General features: G+C 38.3%; 1 protein-coding gene across 21 annotated transcripts in view; it reads left to right on the plus strand.

The window, feature by feature from the left end:
- Positions 1-22,096, plus strand: part of SVIL (supervillin) — a 107,695-nt gene that overhangs the window by 69,015 nt on the left and 16,584 nt on the right. For 14 of the 21 annotated variants that reach the window (XM_068405285.1, XM_068405293.1, XM_068405288.1 and 11 more), the window contains 8 exons: positions 5,569-5,698; positions 9,818-9,895; positions 10,478-10,546; positions 16,272-16,422; positions 19,115-19,204; positions 19,287-19,373; positions 20,467-20,644; positions 20,914-21,086. In XM_068405285.1, the coding sequence (XP_068261386.1) occupies positions 5,569-5,698; positions 9,818-9,895; positions 10,478-10,546; positions 16,272-16,422; positions 19,115-19,204; positions 19,287-19,373; positions 20,467-20,644; positions 20,914-21,086 (956 nt within the window). The remainder of the gene's footprint in view (positions 1-5,568; positions 5,699-9,817; positions 9,896-10,477; positions 10,547-16,271; positions 16,423-19,114; positions 19,205-19,286; positions 19,374-20,466; positions 20,645-20,913; positions 21,087-22,096) is intronic. The other 7 variants (XM_068405296.1, XM_068405304.1, XM_068405307.1 and 4 more) reach the window with 5 other exon arrangements.

Here is a 22,096-nt window from a genome sequence, read left to right on the forward strand (position 1 = left end):
ACAAAATGTTACGTCTTCTGCGCTTGTGCAGACAGTAGGAGTTTATAGCTGGAGCTCCAATAGCTGCTGTAGTACTTGTAAAAGTCATTCTAATTTAGTTAAAACTTTGAGAGTATAACCTCAAGCCCAAACTGTAAAAGGATCTGGTAGCAGTCCAGTGAGTAAAATTACGATTATGTGCTTCAGGTTGACAAATAGGCCTATGTTTACTTCAGTTTTTCTGCAGTGGAAGCAGAACCAATAAATAAAAATAGCTGCTTGATTAAACTTTCATTGTGTAAAAGTATTCCCTCAAGTGCTGAGGTGAGTGTGATATTAGGAACTCCTAACCATTTATTTTTTTTAAACGTAATTCCAAAGTGTGCTTCTTAAATTCATGTATTTCTAGGAGATATGTGAGTCATAGAGTCACAGAATCACAGAATCAACCAGGTTGGACGAGACCTCAGGGATCATCGAGTCCAACCGCTCCCCCTACACCACCCTGTCAACTAGACCATGGCACTAAGTGCCATGTCCAGTCTTTTCTTAAACACATCCAGAGATGGTGACTCCACCACCTCCCTGGGCAGCCCATTCCAATGTCTAATAACCCTTTCTGTAAAGAAATTCTTCCTGATGTCCAACCTGAACCTCCCCTGGCGAAGCTTGAGGCTGTGCCCTCTTGTCCTATCGCTAGTTGCCCGGGAGAAGCGGCCAACTCCCACTTCACTACAACCTCCCTTCAGGTAGGTGTAGACTGCGATAAGGTCACCTCGGAGCCTCCTCTTCTCCAGGCTAAACAACCCCAGCTCCCTCAGCCGTTCCTCGTAGGTCAGACCCTCCAGACCCTTCACCAGCTTGGTCGCCCTCCTCTGGACTCACTCCAACACCTCAACATCTTTCTTGAAGTGCAGGGCCCAGAACTGAACACAGTACTCAAGATGCGGCCTCACCAGTGCCGAGTAGAGAGGGACGATCACTTCCCTAGACCGGCTGGCTACACTATCATCCTCATTTTTAGAGCATCCCCACTCCCTCTTATCCCTTTAACATAAAGAGGGGGCACAGGGGCAGCTACAACAGCTGTGCAGTCTTAATCCCCCTTCTGAAAGATGTACTCACCTTTTTCAGTTTACTGTTTTTTTGTTCAAAGCAATCTTCATCCCTTTGTCCCCCTTCTGTAAATATGCCAACTGTAGATAAGGTTTAAGACCAGATACTTCTGGTTTATAGGTGGTAAATGATCTGCCTTCCCTGTTCCTGGTGGAGAAAAAGAGGTTGGAGAGAGGGGAAGATCCAAGTATTAGCAGCTGTTTCAGTCCTCAATTTAATGCTTCAGTTGAGTCAATCTCTTGAGGAACGGATGTTAAAGACTCAGTCACACTCACAATCTGGAATCGCTTTCATTAGGCCTCCAAGACTGTCTAGTCAGTCCCAAAGCTGACAAAAGAAAATACCTGCTGTCTTGTCAGGAATTTGTATATTCCAATTCCACAAACATCTGTAAATGGCAGAGCTGGTATCAAAATGTTTTAGCCTTCCAAAATACCACAGTAGTCTACTTCCTGGCCCAGAATTAAAAAACTACAACCAGTCATTTTCTTTTGCTTGGCTATAGCTGATGCCAAGTATTCATAAACCTAAAAACATTTCTGCTAAAGATTAACAATTACACTTTGTTTTTTTTTTTTTCTTTTACATTCACTAACTTCATCTTCCCATCCAGTGGATTTTTCTGGCTGTGTCAGACATTCTTTCACCTTATGGAAGAACAGCTTTTCCACAGATGTAAGGTTATTTGGGCAGGATGCATGCATGCTGGTCTGGATGAAAGTGATTTTCCACAAAGACTTACTTTACTGAACTAATATTATTCTTGTGGAGTGAGTGCATAACTGCCATTTTCAGAATTACCTATATTATATGGAAGAATGAAAATCATGATTTTTCAAGGAAGAAAAGACACGTCTATCCTCTCTTCTTCTGCAAACATGCAGCTTGGAGGTGAGAGGGAGCAAAGGCTCATATCTTGGAGGAGTTTGCCTGTGTTTTGTTTTAGGCAGCCAGGGTCAATCCATTGATGTATTATATATGAGTGATGGAAACCTTTGTCTTGCATTCAGGAAGAGGAATGTCTTGGAGGACTTTGAATGGAGCATCAGTTGTGTGTAACTACCTGTCTTTGTGCATTTATGGAGACCAAAGTTGCTAGAAGGCGACCCTTTCAGCTCCACTTCAGAAGTCAGCTGCATGCCACAATCACCGTTTAAAAAAACTACAGATAACTCTAATTTCTGGTTGACCTCTTACCATCATTCATTCCTTCTCAGGAAGAGCCAGCCTAAACTTAATTTTCAACCTTTTTTGTTGTATGGATGCCAGATCAAGACTTTCTTATGCAGACTAGTGACCATAGTGGTGAATTTAGGTACTCTTTAACAGTCGACTTCCTTTTTGTATTTACTTATCTCATATTGGCCTCCAGGTTTTATGATTTAGCTGAAAAGAACTGATCAAGTGCAGCCACTGGAGTACGTATGAAAGCCAAGCCCGTGTCCAGTTTAATCTCTCTCAAGGATAACACTAGCAGCTAAGATACTAAAATATTGCCATGGAAAAAAGATGTGTCATTTTTGATATTTTTTGCCAGGACCTTTGCCGAGGCCTTTCATGCAACGCTCATTGTTTAGGCAAAACCATTGCTCAAAGCTTGTTTCTATTTCCCTTCAGTATTAATCCAATGTTTTGCCTTCAGCTGCGAAAGCTTTTGCTTTGAACCCATCCTGACGCCTATGGGATGACGATCGTTCTACCTTGATGGCAGATATTCTATTTCAGTGGCAGGTGAAAGAAGGGCGCAGAGCAAGCTGTCAAAGATGGGCAGATATATAAAAAGCTTTTTTTCTTTCAAGAAAAGAGTAAAACTGATTTTTTTTCAGATTGGAAAAGAAAGTTTTTGGAGCAAAAGCAGTATGAATAGAACTGTAAAAGTGAATAATGAAAGACTATTAATTATTTATCAAAAGTGGAAAACTAGAGGTATGCAATGGAACTACTAGGCAGCAGGCCGTAAACAAATTTAAGGGTTAGACCCAATAATTGCTCTACTTTTGCAGACTTGCCAAAGACTCAGCTGCTGTGTATACTTAGAGTTAAGCTACTGAGCTGGTGGGCTTGCTTGTGTGAACCAGTTCAGTAGTTCTTGCATTTTTATCCATACGAAAGGGTGCCTTTCAATTGTTGCTGAGTCAGGGCAATCTGAGTTTATTGCTGTTTCCATCATTCAAAACAAATGCATGGCTTTAGGTTTTACACAGCAGTGAAGTTTTCAATGGCATACAGGGCATACATGTTATTTTAAGTGGTGATTTCATTCCTCAAAACAGACGAACATGTGTTCTCACTCTAGGAACGAGTTGTTTCATTATATAGACAAGTTAAGAGTGGAGGGCTAGTATGAATCCATCCTTATGACAGAGGAGAAAACAAAGTCTCCAGAGACACAGAAGCAGTCCTAGAATTACAGATTTTTGGCTTCCTGATCAACCAAGATGTTTGGGGCAAAGGTCAAGGGCAAATACCCTGCAGTAATGTCAGGTTAAAAAAAAAAAAGTAAAGAATTTTTTTTCTGCCTGCTATGCTGAGCAGCTATAGACATTTTAAAAAACAAACCCATCTGAGGCCAAAGCTGACCAAATTGCCTTCCAGCTTCAGTTATCACAGATCATTTCTAAGCAAAGCTGACCTGAAAGAACATAACTACTGAAGATAATTCAACTGCGTGGTTGGCAATTCAGTCCCATCTTGGTCTCGTCCACAGTTTCACACATGCATGGATGCACTCCAGAAGATTAGTTCTGGGCAGTGAAATCTTGTATATGTTCTGGAAACAATGACCATGGCCTCAACTCCTTATTTGTGAGTCCTTCTCACCCCTACTCATCCTGTGCTGTGGGGTATGAAGCAACCAGGCAATGTGAAGCCTGCTAGTGCTGCCTGCCTGGGCAGGAAGAGAGGAAATAACTGCTTTCTTGAATACTAACATTCCTACTGCCATTGTATTCTGTGGATTTAATGTTTTCTGCATTCTCAGTTTTTCCTCAGATGACTACTTTAGGATCAATTAGTCATCCTTGAATGGGTCAGTAGCATGGTTGCACCCTCTGGATTTTTGCAGGAAGCAGCTGCCTGAAACTTGGCTTCTGACTAGATCTGTTCAGTCCTACCCCTTCCTTCTCCTCAGAGTTTCAGGACAAGACTTACTGTATGGGTAACAGTAATCACATCTCTAAAAAGGACTCTCCATATCTTGTGGTCAAAATAGGTTGCCAACACTTTAACTACTGAACCTGTTGAAGTATTAATAGGGTTAAGAGTTTTGTATAATCCTAACTGAAATGCCTCCGATTAAAGAAAGTTATGTAGTAAAACTTAATTCAACTACAATAAAAATTATTTAGTGGACCAATGCAACTGTTTGCACAAGTATTGCAGATATACATTTTAGGGATTACTAGGAATGATTTCTGAAAGCTAGAAAATTCATACAAATATTAATTTCTGAGGAAGGTAAGATGGCGATCATGCCTGCATAGACTTCATATTCCTAAAACTGACTTCCCCTTCCCCCAAAAATAATCACTTCAGAGTTTGTGTGGACAAATAGGTTCTAATTCTAGCAAAATAAATCTACATGCTGTCCCCACCAGAGTCAGTCTGTGTCCCTTTGTGCTGTATTCAGAATTTTGCTCAGGATTAGGAAATAGCAATTTTTAAAGATCCTACTTACCTGAGATTAATGGTAATCCATATTTTAAATATAAGACATCCTTTAAACAAGTTGAGTCTTGCAGATAGATTTCACAGCTGTAGTATAGTTAGCACCAAGTTACTAGTGCATTGGTACTACTGATTTGTGTTACAGCAATGAGCTAAGCAAGGAGATACTAAGTGATCCCTAGGAGTCTGATAGTAACCTCAGTCACTGGAGTTGTAGTGAAAGCAGTAACTGCCGAGTTGTCATTTGATGTGCATGATGAGACCGAATTGGTGGGTGCCTGCTGAACAGACCTCTCTTCATGGGTTTTAAAGAAAATGTTTTTTTTTTTTAATGAGTACAATAAAGACCAAAGATAGGATTCATTTTACTAACTTTGGACATCTACAGCATAAGCATTCATAGCTGAGCTAGTCACTCTCTGTGCCTTATCGACAGAAGAGAGGGGAAAAAAGCAGTGATTAATCTAACCTATTTATACGTCTACTTTAGGATGATCTGCATTGTACCTTGGTCTCCTTTGACACTATAGGCAGTTTCCACTGACTATACAAATTAACTGGGGTGCCTGTCTCAGATCTAGATGTCTGTGTTTTGACAGATGATTCCCTTCAACATGTTCAGTAAAGGCTTAGTGTTCATTTGTGAGCTTTGTATATATGTATGAAATGCAAATCACTATAGTTAATGTTAGAAAACTTAATTTCAAATTCTCTTGAATGCAGGATTAGTGAAACAATAAGGGTAGCTTTTGAGGATAATAGGAAGTGCAGTGTTTAAAGCTACTGTTGGCATGGTTTTTCTTCTAGATTGGCATTGCTGAAGAAGAGTGGTGAAGAAGATTGGAAGAGCAGGCTTGGCAAAAAGCAGGAGTATGCAAAAGTGTCTGTCACTGATCGTGGCGTGCAGATGCAAGAAGTTGAGCAGCTGTTGAAGAAGGTAACTCTATCCTTGCTTGGAAAAAACATCTTGTTTGAAATGCTTTAGCTTTTTGAAGATTCATCCAACTAGACAGGCATGCCTAATATTAGCTACTAGCTCCTGCTATTCCTCTTGTTGTCAGGCTTGTTTGAAAAACAATTCTACCAACATGAGAGCTCTTTAAACAAGAATGTCTTCACTATCTTGGGACATATAATATTGGTTACAGTGTATTTACATCAGCAGATTATGAACCACTAAGTGGGCCTTTAAGGCTTCTGGAATGTTTACAGGTATAATGATTTAAGCCTTTTTCCCCTCAATGAAATCGGCTTAAGACTTTTAAGTTCAGGTGTGTTCTTTAGTATGGGTGAGCTTGTAAAAACTTCAGATTCCTAAAGCTGTGTTGTCTCTGTGCATATACTTTTTTTTGAGCAGTAATTTTGGATCCTAGAAACACTGAGGGAATGCAGGTACCAGAGCATTCATGAGCCATTTGGCTTTCGGTTATCTTGCATGATCTTCGGTGTTTGTGGATAGCCAAAACCACCTGGACAAGGATTTTATCTGTCTTGTCGGTGTTAGTGAATAGAGTGGAAGGTGTGTAGAAAGGTGTAGAGGAAAGGGAAGTCCACATTGTTCACACTCTGGCTATGTCTATACATGAGTAAGTTATGTTGCCCAGCAGGAGTGGATCTGTAAAGCAGAATGATTGCTTATGAGGACCTGCTATCTATGCCATACTTGCTTGCTTTGCTTCAGTGAAGTTTTGCTTCAGGCTAAATTTAGTCTGTTCCTGTGGCCTGACTGCTGTTAGCAGCCATGGTGTTACATGGGAATCCCCGTGTGCGCTTCAGGGCTTAGTTTCATCCAAAAGTCTGTGCGTTCTGCAATGTGAACCAAAGCACAGAAAGTGAGGATGACTGGGAGATTTGCTTCAAAATGGGCTGCTGGTTCAAACTACAGGACTAATGTAGACTTGCTTCCCTTCTGAGTCTAGTATTTTGAAAATGACAGTGCCAGATGAAATAGGCTGTTTCAAAAGCCTTTAATTTTTGAAGGAGTATTTTCACAGAGGACAAGTGAAAATAAAATTTGTGTTATAAATTTTACTAGTGGGGACAGTAATCTTTGGATCCAATTATTTAGTTGTGAAAATGCTGCTTCTGTTAAATAGTGTAGGCAAACAATAACAAAAAGTCTCCTGTTCCATCAGTATCTTACAAGTAAGGAGTTGTTACATAGTCTGTCATTATTGAGGATAAATCTGTGCCTGTACACGTGACTTGTCAATGGTTGTGTGTTAACTGGACAAAAAAAAAACCAAGAAAGCTGATTTTTTTGCAGTTTGGTTTATGGGTTTTGTTTTGGTTTTGTCCTGTGGACTTGCTCAAAAATCCAGTTGCTCGTTTGAAAGATGTCCTAAAGCAAAAATAGTTTCAGAGAGGAAAGCAAAATTGCGGTCACATTTTTAACAGGCTAGTCTCCGAAATGACAACTGTTGAGATCAGATAACAAATGTACTCCAGCTAAAGACAATGGGGTTGAGAAAAAGCTTTAAGCAGCTGCCAAGATTTAGGCAGAGACAAAACCTTTGTTCTCTCTTCTCACTCCCCAGCACCCATATCCTCCCTGCTGTGTTACCATGTGCAGCAACTTCACTCAGCATAACACAAGCCAGGCTTTTAAAGCAATTAAGGGAGCTTGAAGTGCTTGAAGGGTCCAAGCTTTGAAGTGACAATGCTAGCAGTGGGAGTTTCTGTGACCCAGGGTCATCCACTCTCTTGGTTCATGTTAGCTCTTGGCTATTTAGAGCCTAAATCAAAGGATTTGCATGTCTGCCAATGAGTGAAATCTTGGATGATAAGAAAAAAATGTTAGTCTTATTAGATCCACAACTCCCTGAACTGTATTGGTATTTGTGATACTGATTCATTATGTAATACATGATAAATAATGTAAAACTTCACTAATTTGACCACACTGCTTACAACACACCATGTCAGCTGCCCTTAAATCTGGAAATACTATTACTGATGATTAATCAATGTGATGGCTATTATCCTTTGAGGACCATGAAGCAGTGTGCCACTGAAGTCTGTTTGTAGAAGAGCTTTCAGACTACAATGTACATAAGAATCTTAGTGTTTTCTGCTGCTGGATTGCAATAAAAATGCAGGAATTGTATTGATTACTGTGTTTTGAGCTAGTTAAAATACAATTTCCACACACAGCAGTCATGCATCGACAGCAAGGGTGGGTAAACTTCTGTCATGCCCTGCTGGTTCAAAATAATGCCTGAAGTTTTTAGTTGCAGTATGTCACTCCTGTTAATGAAGTTAGACACCTTTTTAGGTTTTCTTGTGTGTTTGTGTGTGTGTGTCTTTTAAAAGGTTATCTAACTTGTTCTGGAGATCTTATTATCGAAGCGTAGCTGTATAAAATAGAAGTTATTAGAGTACATTTAGATTTCTTATAAACAACAAAAGTTGAAAGACTCATACTCTTAATAAAATAGTTACATTAAATAGTGCTGTTTGATCGCTTCTAGTAAAAATGCTTCTGCACAGTTGTCTGCATGGTGAGATATTTCTCCAAATGTGTTATAGTCGTTTATATGTAGGCTAAGCTGTAGAAAAACCATAAAATTAATGGAAAAGCTGACAGAGCAACCTCAAATGGGGGGAAAAAGGGGAATAAGGAATTAACTCAAGGAGATACAGATGAGGGGGGAAGTTGAGATTTACTTGGAGGTCCAGCATCTGTTTTGATGATTGCTGCACATAGGAGGAAAATTTGTTGGAAGCTGTGAGACTTCTCAAATTATTTATATGTATGGTAAAACATACTTGGACAATTCAAAGAATAGCTCTAACATCAGGGGAACAACTGTACGCTGAGGAATGTTTTACTGGAAAAAAAAGCCCTTTTATTTGGGAAGAATATTTTGGATTTAGTATATTTGTATTCATCATCTTAGGTTGGATGGAAGATTTACAGTTTGTTGGGCTTTTTCATGGGTAAAAAAGTTAACTAACTTTAAAATCTTTCCTTAGTATCAAAATAGCAAGATCTACTGGAATGAAAATTCATATTTTATAGACAGCCATTTTTAACAGAGTCCCTGATTAATGTGATTACCAGCTGCTTTGCAGCCACATTAAAGCAGTGAATGACATTTGAAATGCACTTAATTCTTACAGCAAGTTTAAGTTGCAGCTCGGCACTGGTGTTAAAGGCTAGGGCTGAACAGTCAATTCAGAATTATTCAGAGATGAAGTGTGTAAAAAAAAAAAAAAAAAAAAAAAAATCTTAAAGGAGGTAAGCTCTTAAAAAGTTACCTTAGGCAAAATATTAGTCTCTTGCTGTGGTAGTAGTTTTGTCAATTTCATATATGGCATCCACCAAGTGCTTGTATCCAGTTCTAGTCAAAGCCAAAACTCTAATGATTAGGCTTCATTTTGAGCCACTCTAAGGGGCTGAATTTACACATATTCTGTGCGATGTTCCACATTTGCTTTAACCTATAGAAAGGAAGAAGAATTACAGATGATAAAGCCACATCTAATCAGCTTTGGGTAAGCCCAGCTCTGAGGCAGGGGCTATTTGTAGGCTTTGTTAGAATAGTGAACTCGCCTTCGCTGAGTGCTCTGGGCTTAGCAATTCCCTCCAGATGGCTTTTGAGTATCCCGGTTTCAGTAAGCATTCTTTCCTTTCATCCAGAGAATAGATGGCTTGTTATTTAGCAGGGTCTGATTAAACTTGCAGCAGAGTTATTCACATTGTGGTTGACATGGTTCATCAATTTAACGGTGCATGAAAAGAGAGGCATAAAAATTATCAGCATATGAAAAGTGTATCTTCTGGTTGGGCTGTTTCATTCTGTGCTGTGCTGTAGTGATATTGTTACTAACTTGTTTAATTCCTGCATGGAATGGCTTTGGTAAACATGCTGGTGTATTATGACATTTTTGATCTCTGGCTTTCCAATAGGGAAAACATTTATAGAAAATTAAAAGATTGAGATTTACTTAAAATTAAGAAATGAGGGGAAGATGAGTTATTTCCCCCCCTTCTCCATTTCTGATAGTCCAGTTCTTTTCTAATTTCTTTGCTTTGCTTCTGTCCTTGTCATAGGAACCTGTATATGCTTCTACTTACTCTCCTGTTACACCCGCTCTCCATAAATTTCATCCTTTTCTACCTATTAATCAGGTGAGCAAAAGTCTGCACAATTTAAATGCTCAACAATTTCAAGTAAGCATATTTTGACAGGTTTTTTAACACAGGAAATTAATAATCCTCTTAACTGATTAACAGCTTAGTAAATGCTACTTTAAAGAAACATAGTAGTATGCCACTATGTTTTGTACTCTTCTTCAATATACATTCTGCTAGTGTTTCTCTTATGGCTGCTTTTCTAAAAATTCTGGATCTGTTAGACTATACAGTGGAGGAAGTAAATGAAGGAGACATTATTGCATTCATTATAACACTGAAAACTTGCAAGTTGTTAAAAAGGGTATATAAAAGGAGCAATATGTAACTGCACAGCATTTATTTTAGAATAAAATGCTGTGTACCCTGACTTCTCTGTAAGTAATGCGCATATACAATGTAAGCCATAAGATAATCTAATTTATGGACTGTAAAAAAACAAGCTGGTTTTGTGCAGAGGTGACTTTCCTATAGTGCTTTTCCCTAGTCCCTGTCTAAAGGATTTTTGCCTTGGCACGTCCTGTTTCTATTCTCTGACTATCCCATCTTCCTGCTTCTCTCTCTCTTTCTTCCTTTAAGGTCTGTAGTACTAGTTTGAAAGAATCAAACTCTCTGATTTCTGATGAACGTCATCCTTGGAGATGGAAGGTGAAATGCTGTACAAACTTCCTCTATAATAATTGGAGAGAGGCGTAAGACAGAAAATTGCATTCAGATCTAAGATGCACCTTCCCAAAGCAACTTGTGGCAACAGAGTTAACTTTGTGTTTGCTTGGGAATAGAGTTCTGCTGCTGTTCCAGTAAATGTTAGAGAAGCTTCATGTGAAGCGTTCCTCAAAATCATGTCTATACCTCTGCAGTTCCATCTTAAACAATTTGAAGAACTTACTTATGAAGATGTAATAGATGAGAAATATAAGCTTTATTCAGCTAGAGCTACATAACAAAGTTGTCTTTGAGCAGAAGTAGAATCTTGATCTGAGCAAACAGTATCTGTTTCACATGACCAGAGGTAAAAAAAGCAAAGGCAGGAGTGGGTAAAGAAACAAATTGAAGAAAAACATGAAAAAACAAGGAGAGTTCACTGGAAGGTCTCAATAGATCTATGCAAATCTAATTCTGCTTTATTACACCTCCTCGTCCCTTGCCTCCCTGCTCAGATCTGTAGTTGTAGTACTACAAGGAATCCATTGGGTTCTTCATTCCCACATGAAATACAGTGTATGCTGCATGTGAGGAGCATTCTGGCCAGCATGCGTAATGGCAGTGAATCCAAGGGACAGATATTCGCTGCTAGAACAGAGAACAATGATTCTGGCAGAGGCTACTGGAACTATGATAAAAATTTTGACTACTGATGTTTACCATTTCCACATTTACTTTTGTAGCTGGTTTTGAGGGTGATCTTTTACTCTGATTTTTTTTTTTTTTAATTAAAAATTTAGTTTGCGGCTAGTAACTGAAATGTGTTAGTGTTACCTCTTCTCTGTAAGCTCTGGATTTAATATAGCTTTATGACTAGTTACTTCAGATAACCTATTCATTTTGTTGTGACAGAGTTCACCAGTTCTATGTATGTAGAAGGCAAATATACAGTCTAACTTAATAACATAATATCCCTCTGCTAGTGAGAGGAGGTCCTTCAATGGCCTGTTCATCCCATCTATCTTAAAAGGGGAACACCCAAAAAGTGTTCATCTTTCCATTGACCATGGTGAGCTACATCCTGCCCTCTTAGAAAGCTGCTTCCTTCTAGCATAGTGTCAAGGTGCATACAGATTTGTTTGGGTTTTTTTCTGGCACAATTAATTATTTTGTTGTTTGCACCAAACACAAGTTGAGTGTGTTCTATTTTGCTCAAACCACTTTTCAACAGGAAGCCGTGCATTTGCATTTGAGTTTTCTTCTTACAACAAGACCCATATAAAGTTGCAGAGGAAAACAATGCAGAAATTTTTCCATACTTGTACAGCTGTTGGATTCTTCTTGTGCCTTTTTTGTCTTAGGAGCCTAAACTAGAGAAGCTACTTGTATTAAAAAAGCAAATAGATACCTTCTGAATTTGTATTTTATATCATTTATAACATTGGTTTTAAATGGATCCCCCTTTGGAAAAATACATTTTTTTTTAATATTCATTCTTGTTTTGGACCACCCCAGGTAGGGGCAGTCTTGATCTCAACATAGAGAACCATGAATTCTCTTATTTCTTGCATTAATAACCAAAACAAAGCCCCAAACAACAAACCAGCATGCCAACAGACCACTCTCTGTTGTGTTCTTGTGACCTAAAAGCGACACTGCTTGGACATGAAAATTGTAGGGTTCAAAATGGAGCATTGCCTAGATGTGGGCCCTTCCTTAGCATGAACTGATACTGCAGAAGCAGTGAATGTGCTGCAGTGTAGAAAAGACCAATGTCGTCATCCAACCTAGCCAAGCAGTGGGAGAAAAGTAATCCCTGTTCCTAACTGTTCTTGCATCGAGTCTGTAACTCCTTCTCAGACTTAAAACAGATCTTTTAGAAAAATAGTCTTCTAAACTGTCAACATAGAGAAAATTCACTGCAATATTAAGTAATTTTTCACGTGTAATTATTCTCACTGGGTAAAGCCTAACTCTTAACCCTCTCTTTAGTAAAAATAAGTACTCATGTGATTTAATCTGAGGTAGATTTTTTTCAAATCTTGAAAAAATATTTTAGCCCTTTCCTGAAACCTTTCAAAATTGTCAGCATCCAGATAGCAGTGTAGAGGCTGGAAATGGATGAGCTATTGCAGTACAGATTATCTATTCAGTACAACTGTTCCATGGGAATTTTTTTCATCTTTTTCTGACTTGCTAATTGGCTGAGTTTTGCTCGTTTCCCTTTTCAAATAACATTTCACTTAAAAGCCTGGTTTGCCAGATTTTTCTGATAACCTTTTTTTACCCATCTATGTGATTATTTCTTCTTTACCTTCATCACTCTTCTGTATGTTGGTGCCATCCTGAGGGTCTTCTCAAAAGAACTGTATCTTTTTTCCACATGCATGGAAATATTTTGATCAAAGGTGGGATGAATCAGATCACTGCATGGCTCTTTCTGTTTAGAAATGACTTTTCAGTCAGTTAACTAGTTTGCAGCCTGTAAGCCGCACTGATATTTTTATATTGCTCAAAAAAACTCAGAATGTCATCTGTGATTAAGTCAAATATATTAAAAGAAATCAGAGATAACTGTGTTAACATATTTAATTATACTTGATCTCATCAAACTTATCATTTTGATTAAACCTGTTTTCCATAATGCCATGTGGAATGGCATTAATTACACTTCTGTGCTTTGATTCTTTATTGATTGTCTTACAGGAGTCTTCCCAAGAGCATCTTGAACAACACACAGCTTGTGTGACCTGTACCTATATGCTTTATTCCTGCTTCTAAATATTGTCCCCATCTGAGCTTTTATCAGTCCTATATGTTTTCCCATTTTCAAAGGCTTTTTTTTTTTTTAAATCACTGCTTGTGTTTGGGGCATCTCCTATTCCAGTTATTTCATATTGTGGGATGCCAATTCTTCTGATAATTTTTCTGTTTCACTTCATTTTTAAGAATTTATCATTTGTCTGAAACAAGAGATATCAGTGAACACATGGATGTATTTTTCATGACAAATTAGGATATTTCATTGAAGGTAACAGCCTTTTTTGTTTAACGGTAAAACAGCATTGGAGCTGTTGTCTTTCTAAGCTTTTATTTGTTCCTAATACACGAAAATAATTCTTGTTTTGGCTTTTTATTGGGATCTTTTGCTCCCCTTATCAAAATGTCACAGTTAAAAATTTGAGATTTATTCTTCTTTCATATCTTTTTTTTCACTTGGAAATAAATTTGCACTTAAAAGCTTGTCAAGTTTTACCTTTCTCGACATATTTTCTCCCAACCAGAATGTGCTTTGACCAACACATTCCTCCATAAATGCTGTCATTTGGCAATTGTGAAAGCTTTCTAAACTACTCCCAGTTACCAGGGAGTGTCAATTTCTTTTGACAATTGTGTTGGCTCATGTTAGTTTTCCAGCTATACAAAATTATTCTTTCTTTTAAGCATCACATATACTTTTGTTTTTCACCAGGACTGTTATAGCAAATTAAATGGGTTAGGGATTGCTTGGTGTCTATTCAGCTTATCTTTTTTTCAGTTAATTTATTTATTAATAGAGGCAGGTGGGAGTCTTCATGCATTAGGAAGAGAACTAATATGGAATTGCACTGAGTTTTGTAACATACACATCCAGTCTGATTTATATCTTTTTTTAGGAACTCCAAGGATATTTTGCCCAACAGACCAGCTTGAAATCTTCCATTCCAAAAAAAAAAGTTTGTTTCTACTGTTAGACAGCTACTTACTCTCTTTCATCCTTTGACAAGGCTCCACAATTACTCACAATCTTTCTTACAATTTACGTATGTAGTGATTAACACATACACAATTTCCAGTAGCTCTGCAGACTCTAGGGCTTCATGTATTTGCTGGAGATAAAATTCAAAGTTAAGCCCCCTGTCACTTAAAAAAAAATATAAATAATACATGTGAAAGAATCCATATGACTTTACTTCTTCCTGCCTCTGCCTCACTTCCCCTGATATTGTAATCAAAGTCAGCATCTTTGCTAGGTTAAAAGTATTTGTTTTATGTATGAAATTTCACTTGAGGTTTCACTAGGTGTATATTAATTTTCTGCCAAGATCTCCTTTAGTATCTTGCTGTGTTTTTTTTCTACCAGCTGTTCATCCCAGAGGTGCCTGTGCTTCGGACATTGAAATGGGTTGAGATTGAGGGAAGTGAACAGAGATTACTTCCCGTGTTTTTATTTAAAACATTCAGATGCTTTTACAGAAGAGGAAGCAATATTGAATAGACTTGCATCATGTTATTTCTATTGAATGTTTCAGAGTTCTAGGGAAGAATCAGAGGTTTTTAACTTGATTATCATGACTTGCAGTCATAGTGTCTGGCTGCCCAGCTATCTTTCCTAATAAATTGAGAACAAGCGTTACTGCAGAAGGCTGCAGAGGTACACAGAACCAGAGGAAGGAGTGGAGGGCTCTCATGTCCTACACTTTCATGTACAAGCCACTTCTTGGCTTGTCTTTACTATTCTGGCTGATGGATACTATTCCTGGTAAATGCTGAAAGCTATGAAATCTCTATTTCGGTGTGTCCTCTGCAGTCACAAGAGTTTTTTATATAAAGCGACTTATTTGGTCTGTTTGATTTTAAACAAAGAAATAAATAAGAATATCTGGGTTTATATCATTCCTTGTATCTTGAAAAGGAGAAGAACATTTACTTATGTTCACAAGCTTTTAGGTCCTTTTTCATTTCCCATCTATGGTTGTATGAGCTAGAGCTGTGATAAAGCTTTAGATTTTCATGTGTTTTTTCAATTCTAGCAGCTAGGTTGTGAAGAAAAATGCCAAATGGCACACAACTTGGAAGTAATTCTAGAGCTGACAGTCCCATGCACTAAAAATACTTTTATAATCCCTGAAATGTTGCTACTTTTTTAAGGTAAGAGCATTGAAGCAATATTTCTTTGGCCTGACCTAGCTACAGCAGAGTATGTAAATTCAGTTTCTTTCCTATTTAATGTACTGTCATCAATCGTTTGTGTTAGGAGGGCACTAAGATACATTAATGCTCCTAGCTGCTCTAATCACTCAAGATGTTGGCTGCTACCCTCTAAAGCAAGTGAGGAAAGCTGAGGGTGACCAAAAAAAAAAAAAAAAAAAAAAAAAAAGGGAGATGATCACAGTCATTCGAAAAATATTCAGTAGAGCAAGCTGACATAGGAACTAAAGTGAGCAACCTCTGGAGAGATAAGTCTGCTAATCCTGCCTGGAGAATTGACTTACTGTAAGAGGGTGATTCAGAAATCACAAACTGAAGTTACACTTCTTCGTTGTTATTCCCTGTGCCACCTGCAGATTTGCACACTTGAAAACATCTGCTGAAAGTCAGTTTAGTGATCTCACTAGTGTAGCAAGTAACGCTTCAAAAGAACAAGGTCTGGAAAATTATATCATATGCAGAGTAAATGGTTTGCTTTGCTTAGAGGGATGCCATTTGCCTTGGCTGATAGTTTCAAGAAAAGGTCAAGAAGAGCATAGACCAAAACCTTATCTTCACAGTGTAATGGGGCAGCAAGACAACGAAGCTTTTCAGGTTCAGGGTCACTAAGCTGTGTCTGTGACTTTCCTTTAGTAGCTTGTTCTCCTGTTCTCTTCCCTCTACAGCTAGCAGTTCAAATATTCAGCCAGTCCTTTGCTGTATCCTGGTCAGTTTATCTATATTTTAAACATCTCTCTGTCTTTTCCCCAAAAAAAAGCAGAGAATGGCAGATAACCAGGAGAGTCAGATGACCATTGAAGAAAGGAAGCACCTGATTACAGCTCGAGAAGAAGCCTGGAAGTCCAAGGGTAAAGGAGCAGCCAATGACTCCACGCAGTTCACCGTAGCTGGCCGAATGGTAAAAAAAGGTCAGTGATGAAATGATCCTAATATAAATAAGCCACTGCTTATCTGTCTAGTCAAAATAAAGCCAAGCTAAAGCTATGCAGTAACAGCATCCATGTTTAGCAAGAGGAGGACTGTTTATCTTTAGCTGAATATCATGTCATGAGGCTGTTTACTCCAGCTTCTTGTGGCCATTGGTATTGATCTGTTTTGTTCTGCACTGTTGCATTACCATCCAGTTATTACTGGGTTCTGCCTGACTGGTGGTAGTATATCACTTGAACAGTCATATGTGTTGTTTTTCCTTCTAATACAACCCAGAAGGCACAGTTGGATTATTCTTTCTTGTTTATTCTTACTTTGAAAACCCAGGTGCACTGTCTAGAGAAAAGTTGTGAAATCCAGTTGTTGCTATTACTGGCATTTCTCCCACTCCTAGGATCACTGGGACTATTTAGCAAACACGTGTTATTTTTATGGATGCTGTTTTGGACAACAACTTGAAGTGTTGTGTTTGGCCAAAGAAATCACTGAACAGATTTCTGCATAGAACCAGGGAGTGGAAATGACAAGGGAGCGATGTTGACCTTTTTGGGATCTCTTAATTCAGTCACTGTTTCCAGACACAGTTATTTTTCTGAAGTGGACAGGAGTCTGAAGGCTATACATGGTAAAAATATAGCTGTTCATGCAGTGCACCTAGGACGATGATAGCTTTGGGAAGAAGGCACCTAAACTGATCTCTTGTGGTTAACGAATACTAGATCTTGTTTTGTTACAAGAACTTGGTTATTAAACACAACAACAATGATCCTTGAGTTAAATGGCAACCACCAAAAAAAAAAATCATTGTGGGGTGAGGGCAGTATTGCAACAGGGAGTAACTCCATCTGTATTCCAAGCCACGTTCTGTTGGCAGATAAACAGATACATCGTATTAGGAATTACATCTATTAGTAATGTATTTTAGCTGCTGCTTACATTGTTTTGCTGCTAGAAAAGCTAGTGGTCAGTGTTTAAAGACTAACCTATTTTTGAGGGTCCCCAAGAAAAAGTGTTTGGTTGTCCACAGACTGCTTTTTGGCATTTTTATTTTCGCCAAATACATTGGTCTTCGGAAAGGAATAGAAGGTGATAGTATTTGCTCTTTGCAATGGGAGAACAAAAATACCTTGAAAGGTTCTCTTTAGGTGCTGCAATCATTCTTTTGGAGAAGCAAGGTAATCCAGTGACAGTGGCATCAATAAAGGTAGCCCAAGTGGGATTTGATTCAGATGTGTGCTATTTTGGTTGCCTAAAAGAATAAATTACCATGATGAGTTTTTAATTTAAGAGATGATGAGAAAGAAATGCAAAATTAAATCCTTGTTGTATACATGTGCACAGATTCTGTATTTTAATTGCTTCCTATGGCTGAAAATTTTTTGGTCCTAATTGGAAGGTGATCCTTTACTAACATCTGAAGTGGTTCTCAATGTGGTCTTGTGGATTAAGTCCTGGGAGAGCTGCTTAAGAGCTGTGTCCTCTCAAATCAGTCTTGTTGAAGGCTTTACCGGTTGACTTAAAACCTGCTGGAATTTTGAGTCTTTTAGGTAACAGGGAAAAAATTGTTTGTGGAAAAGCTACTCGATTATATTCTAAATCTGTCTTGGTGTTTGACAATTATGACTTGCTAGGAGTTGCAGCAAAGATAGTGGAAATGTGGTTTGTTTATATTCTCCCAACACAATATCGGTTTAATCTGATCAGAATAACTAAAGGCTTAAATTTATGTGGCTCAGTAATTAGTAAGCTATGGCTAAGTGGAAAATAGATACTAGAGGAAAGTTTAAATGTCAGTTTCCCCATTTACTGAAAGTCTAGGAAACAAGAAGTAATTGATGCATTTCTTGGTTTCAGTACATGTTTCTACCTAATAGAAAACACGAAACCTATAGAGTGCCATTTCTCTTTCTGGAGCAATATAGATTCACATGAAAAGAACTAAACAAAAATAATCTTATTTTATCGCCTGGGTCCAGGATGAATTGCTTTGTGATAGTTACTGAAAAGGAGGGAGGAGAGTACAACAAAAGGAGGAAGCAGTGCTTGATGTGGTGGGGACTCTGACTTCCATTTCTACTTCCATTTCCACAGGTTCTTAAAAACGCAGCAGGGCCTAAGAATTCTTGCTTAATCCAGGGACAGCGTTCACAGATCAGATGCATCCTTCTATGTATATTAATAGAGATGGGTTTAAATTAAAAAAGTGGGGTGAGGGGGTGGTGGTTGTGAAGATGCCAAGCAAGATCTTGGTAGTTTCCCGCTAACCATATCTTTTTGTTCAGAACAGTTGCATGTTTTTAAAATGTGGCTTGTGGTAGAACGGGAGTCCAAAATGTTGACCAAAGGAACTGCTGCTACCTTGAAAACAAGCAAAATGACTGCATTCAAGAGAAAGCATGTATCTTGTGTTATCTTGCTTACAGACACTTGGAAACAAAGCTTTGTTCTTGTGAATGGGACAGTTTCTGAGGCTGCTGTTGACTCAAGGACTAGGCAGGGCAGTACACTCTGCCATCCCTAATACAACAGTTGTGGAGGCTGGGGAAGTATGAGGGACTGTAAGAAGTGTCCAGGGTCATCTACTTTCCCTAAATAGCTTCCCCTGTCATCATTGTTGGAAACGTGGGCTGACCCAGGACTGCATTTCCTATGTTCTGTGTTCTGATGCAGGCCTGGCTTCTCCAAGTGCGCTAACACCAGTAGCATCCCCTTTCAGTAACCGGCAGAAGTCTACCACTCCAGTTACAAAGCCCTTGGAAGGTAAGGAATAAAAATGGCTGAAATACATTCAGGCTTTTTTACTCCCTGTCAATTAACCAATTTTACTTTCTGGTTTGCTTAGAAATTGAAGCCAGACCTGATATGCAATTGGAATCAGATATGAAGCTTGACAAGTTGGAGTCATTCTTGGGAAGGCTGAATAACAAAGGTTGGTATTGCCACCAAAGGTGGCAATGTATCCACCCTCTGACTTCAGTAAATTGCTTAAAATACCTCTTAGTTAAAATATCTGGTAACAGAAACGGAATATTTCTTTGTTCAGACTGCACTACTGATCACAGAGTTTATTTTTGTGATTCAGTCTTTGCTAAATTTTAACAAAGAAGCCTTATGCTATTGTATTACAAATGCGCAATAGAATAAATCACAAATGCCAAAATAACTTTCTTCTTTCTCTGTACATAATGCACACGTTCTTCTTGAGAGCAAAATTTCTTAAAACCACACATCCAGTCTGAACCATATTGCCATATACAGTGAAACAGCTTTAAATGTAGTTTAATCTTATTAAAATCAAGATAGGACACTAAGCTGTTCCCAAGCACAATTTGTTCACCTTCCTGCTTTTTTGAAAACTGACTCTCCGTAGCAGCTCATGCAGCTTCCTTGTACAACTTGTTGGCTACTTATGAAGCTGTCTAGAGTTCTCTGGTGTTTCCATCTCATATGTCTGTCCTCCATTTGTAAGACGAAAATCTTTTTGTAATTTGTAGAGTGTCAAATACCATAAACAAACATATTCACATTTCAGCAGAGGAGGCACTAGCATAGGATAATGATGGTGCCATACTCACTGGTCTGAAGTAGTGACTTTTCCACTTGTAGTTCTAGTAGATCTTTTCAAAGGAAGGAATTATGTGGTTGGAGGCAAGATGGAATATACAAGACCATAAAATTCTTACCCCATCCTACCAAAACAGCTAGTTTTTGATAGTGCCTAACTTTTTATTCAGCCATATTTCCCAACCATTTTTGTAATAAAGATTATTTCTTATGAGTAGCAGTTACACACTGTTTTTATCATTCTTTTCCAACAGACTTTACTACCATCTCTCCTTCAAATTCCACCAACTTAAAAAAAAAAAACCAACCAAACAAAACACAAATAACAAAAAACAAAACACCACCACCACTCCAAAAAAAACCCACCCCAAAAACTACCAAACAAGCCATATTTACCTATTCTAGAGTTAGAAACTCTAGTATGTTTATTTATTGGGTGAGATGTTTTTTTCCTGCAGTTGCTGGGATGCAAGAGACAGTGCTGACAGTTACAGGAAAATCTGTGAAAGAGGTGATGAAGCTGGATGATGATGAAACGTTTTCCAAATTTTATCGCCGTGTGGATTTCCCTTCCTCCTCAGTGCCTTTGGACCTTGATGAGGACTTTGATGCCATCTTTGATCCTTATGCACCAAAGTGAGAACTACTTTTTTCCCCATTGTTATGAACACAGACATAGGGGCGGTGCTCAAAAATGTTCAACTACAAGTTGTCTTGTAGATATCTTAGTACTAGGCATGTCCATTTCTTCTACACATTTCTGAAATCACTCTTCTGCCTGAATCAAGGAATTGATGCTGATTTCCTAACAAATGTTACACCCAAAATCAAAGCAAATCTCTTGTCATTAGGTGATTCTGACTAGAAAAATTAACTGATGATTATAAACACTACTTGTTTTTCAGGTTAATATCTTCTGTAGCAGAGCACAAACGTGCAGTTAGGCCTACACGCAGAGTCCAGTCCTCAAGAAACCCCTTGAAAATGCTGGCAGCAAGAGAAGATATTCTTCATGAATATACTGAACAAAGACTGAATGTTGCCTTCATGGAGTCAAAGCGAATGAAAGTAGAAAAAAGTAAGCTAACAGGATGATTTGTACAAGACACTGTCTTGCTATTTTAATTAAAACCAAACCAAAACAAAAAATCCCAACATAAAAACCACAACTGAAGGAATGAAACATATTCTCTGAGAGGCAATAAATCGATTGGTGTATAAGGTTGAATGCAGGCTGTCTAGGAGGTCTGGAGAGAAGGGCATGTGTGACTTCCTCAGGGAAAGCTGCCTACAGCTGCCTCCTGTGTGTAGGTTTAATTATTTATTTTTAGTACAGTCACCTTGTGCAGAGAGAGAGAGTGCCACTGCGCCTGCAGGGTGAGGGCAGGAGATCAAGGAAAGCAGAGCTAGCATTATGTTATGCTGGGGGGGAGAGCTGGCAAGAATAGATAAACTTTTGCTCAGGTACACTGGCCTCAATTTTGGGTCCTAGTTTTCTCTCAGAAACTGCAATTATCCTTCTTGACTCTGAAATATTAATTTCCATAAAAGATCAGTGCTCTGTGGCAGGGCTTTGTGTTTTACTTGTGACATTGCTTTCTCCTGACAACCAGACGGACAGCAAGAGACATTATTGTAAAACTTATTCAAAGGTTTGTTGAGCCAATTTACCATTTTGGGTACAAGTTTCCTTATTACGTTTGAATAAAAGGAGATCATCTTTAAACACTGCCTGTATTGATGAAAACACTAATTATATATGTAATACTTTGTTGCCATTTGATGAGAAGCATTTCCCTGAGTTATAATTCATAAAGTGCTTTGTATTTGGTTGAGAAATAAGCAAAAGTAGCCAAGAACTTAGGCTTTAAGTTTACAGTAAAACATGACTAAGACTTTGTAATGGCTGTTGCATCACACTGGCTGAGACAAATTTGAAGGGAATTTCAGTTAATTAGCCTTGACTACTCTGCTGTCTTTTATCATTAATCAATTATAAGGCATTGAAGATCTACACAGTACTTCACAAAACATTGGCTAAGACATCTTTCCTAGCAAAGTTGTTATTTCTGCCAAATAACGTAATTC

The sequence above is a fragment of the Nyctibius grandis genome, chromosome 7 (assembly GCF_013368605.1).
Source record: "Nyctibius grandis isolate bNycGra1 chromosome 7, bNycGra1.pri, whole genome shotgun sequence".
NCBI classification, from domain to species: Eukaryota; Metazoa; Chordata; class Aves; order Nyctibiiformes; family Nyctibiidae; genus Nyctibius; species Nyctibius grandis.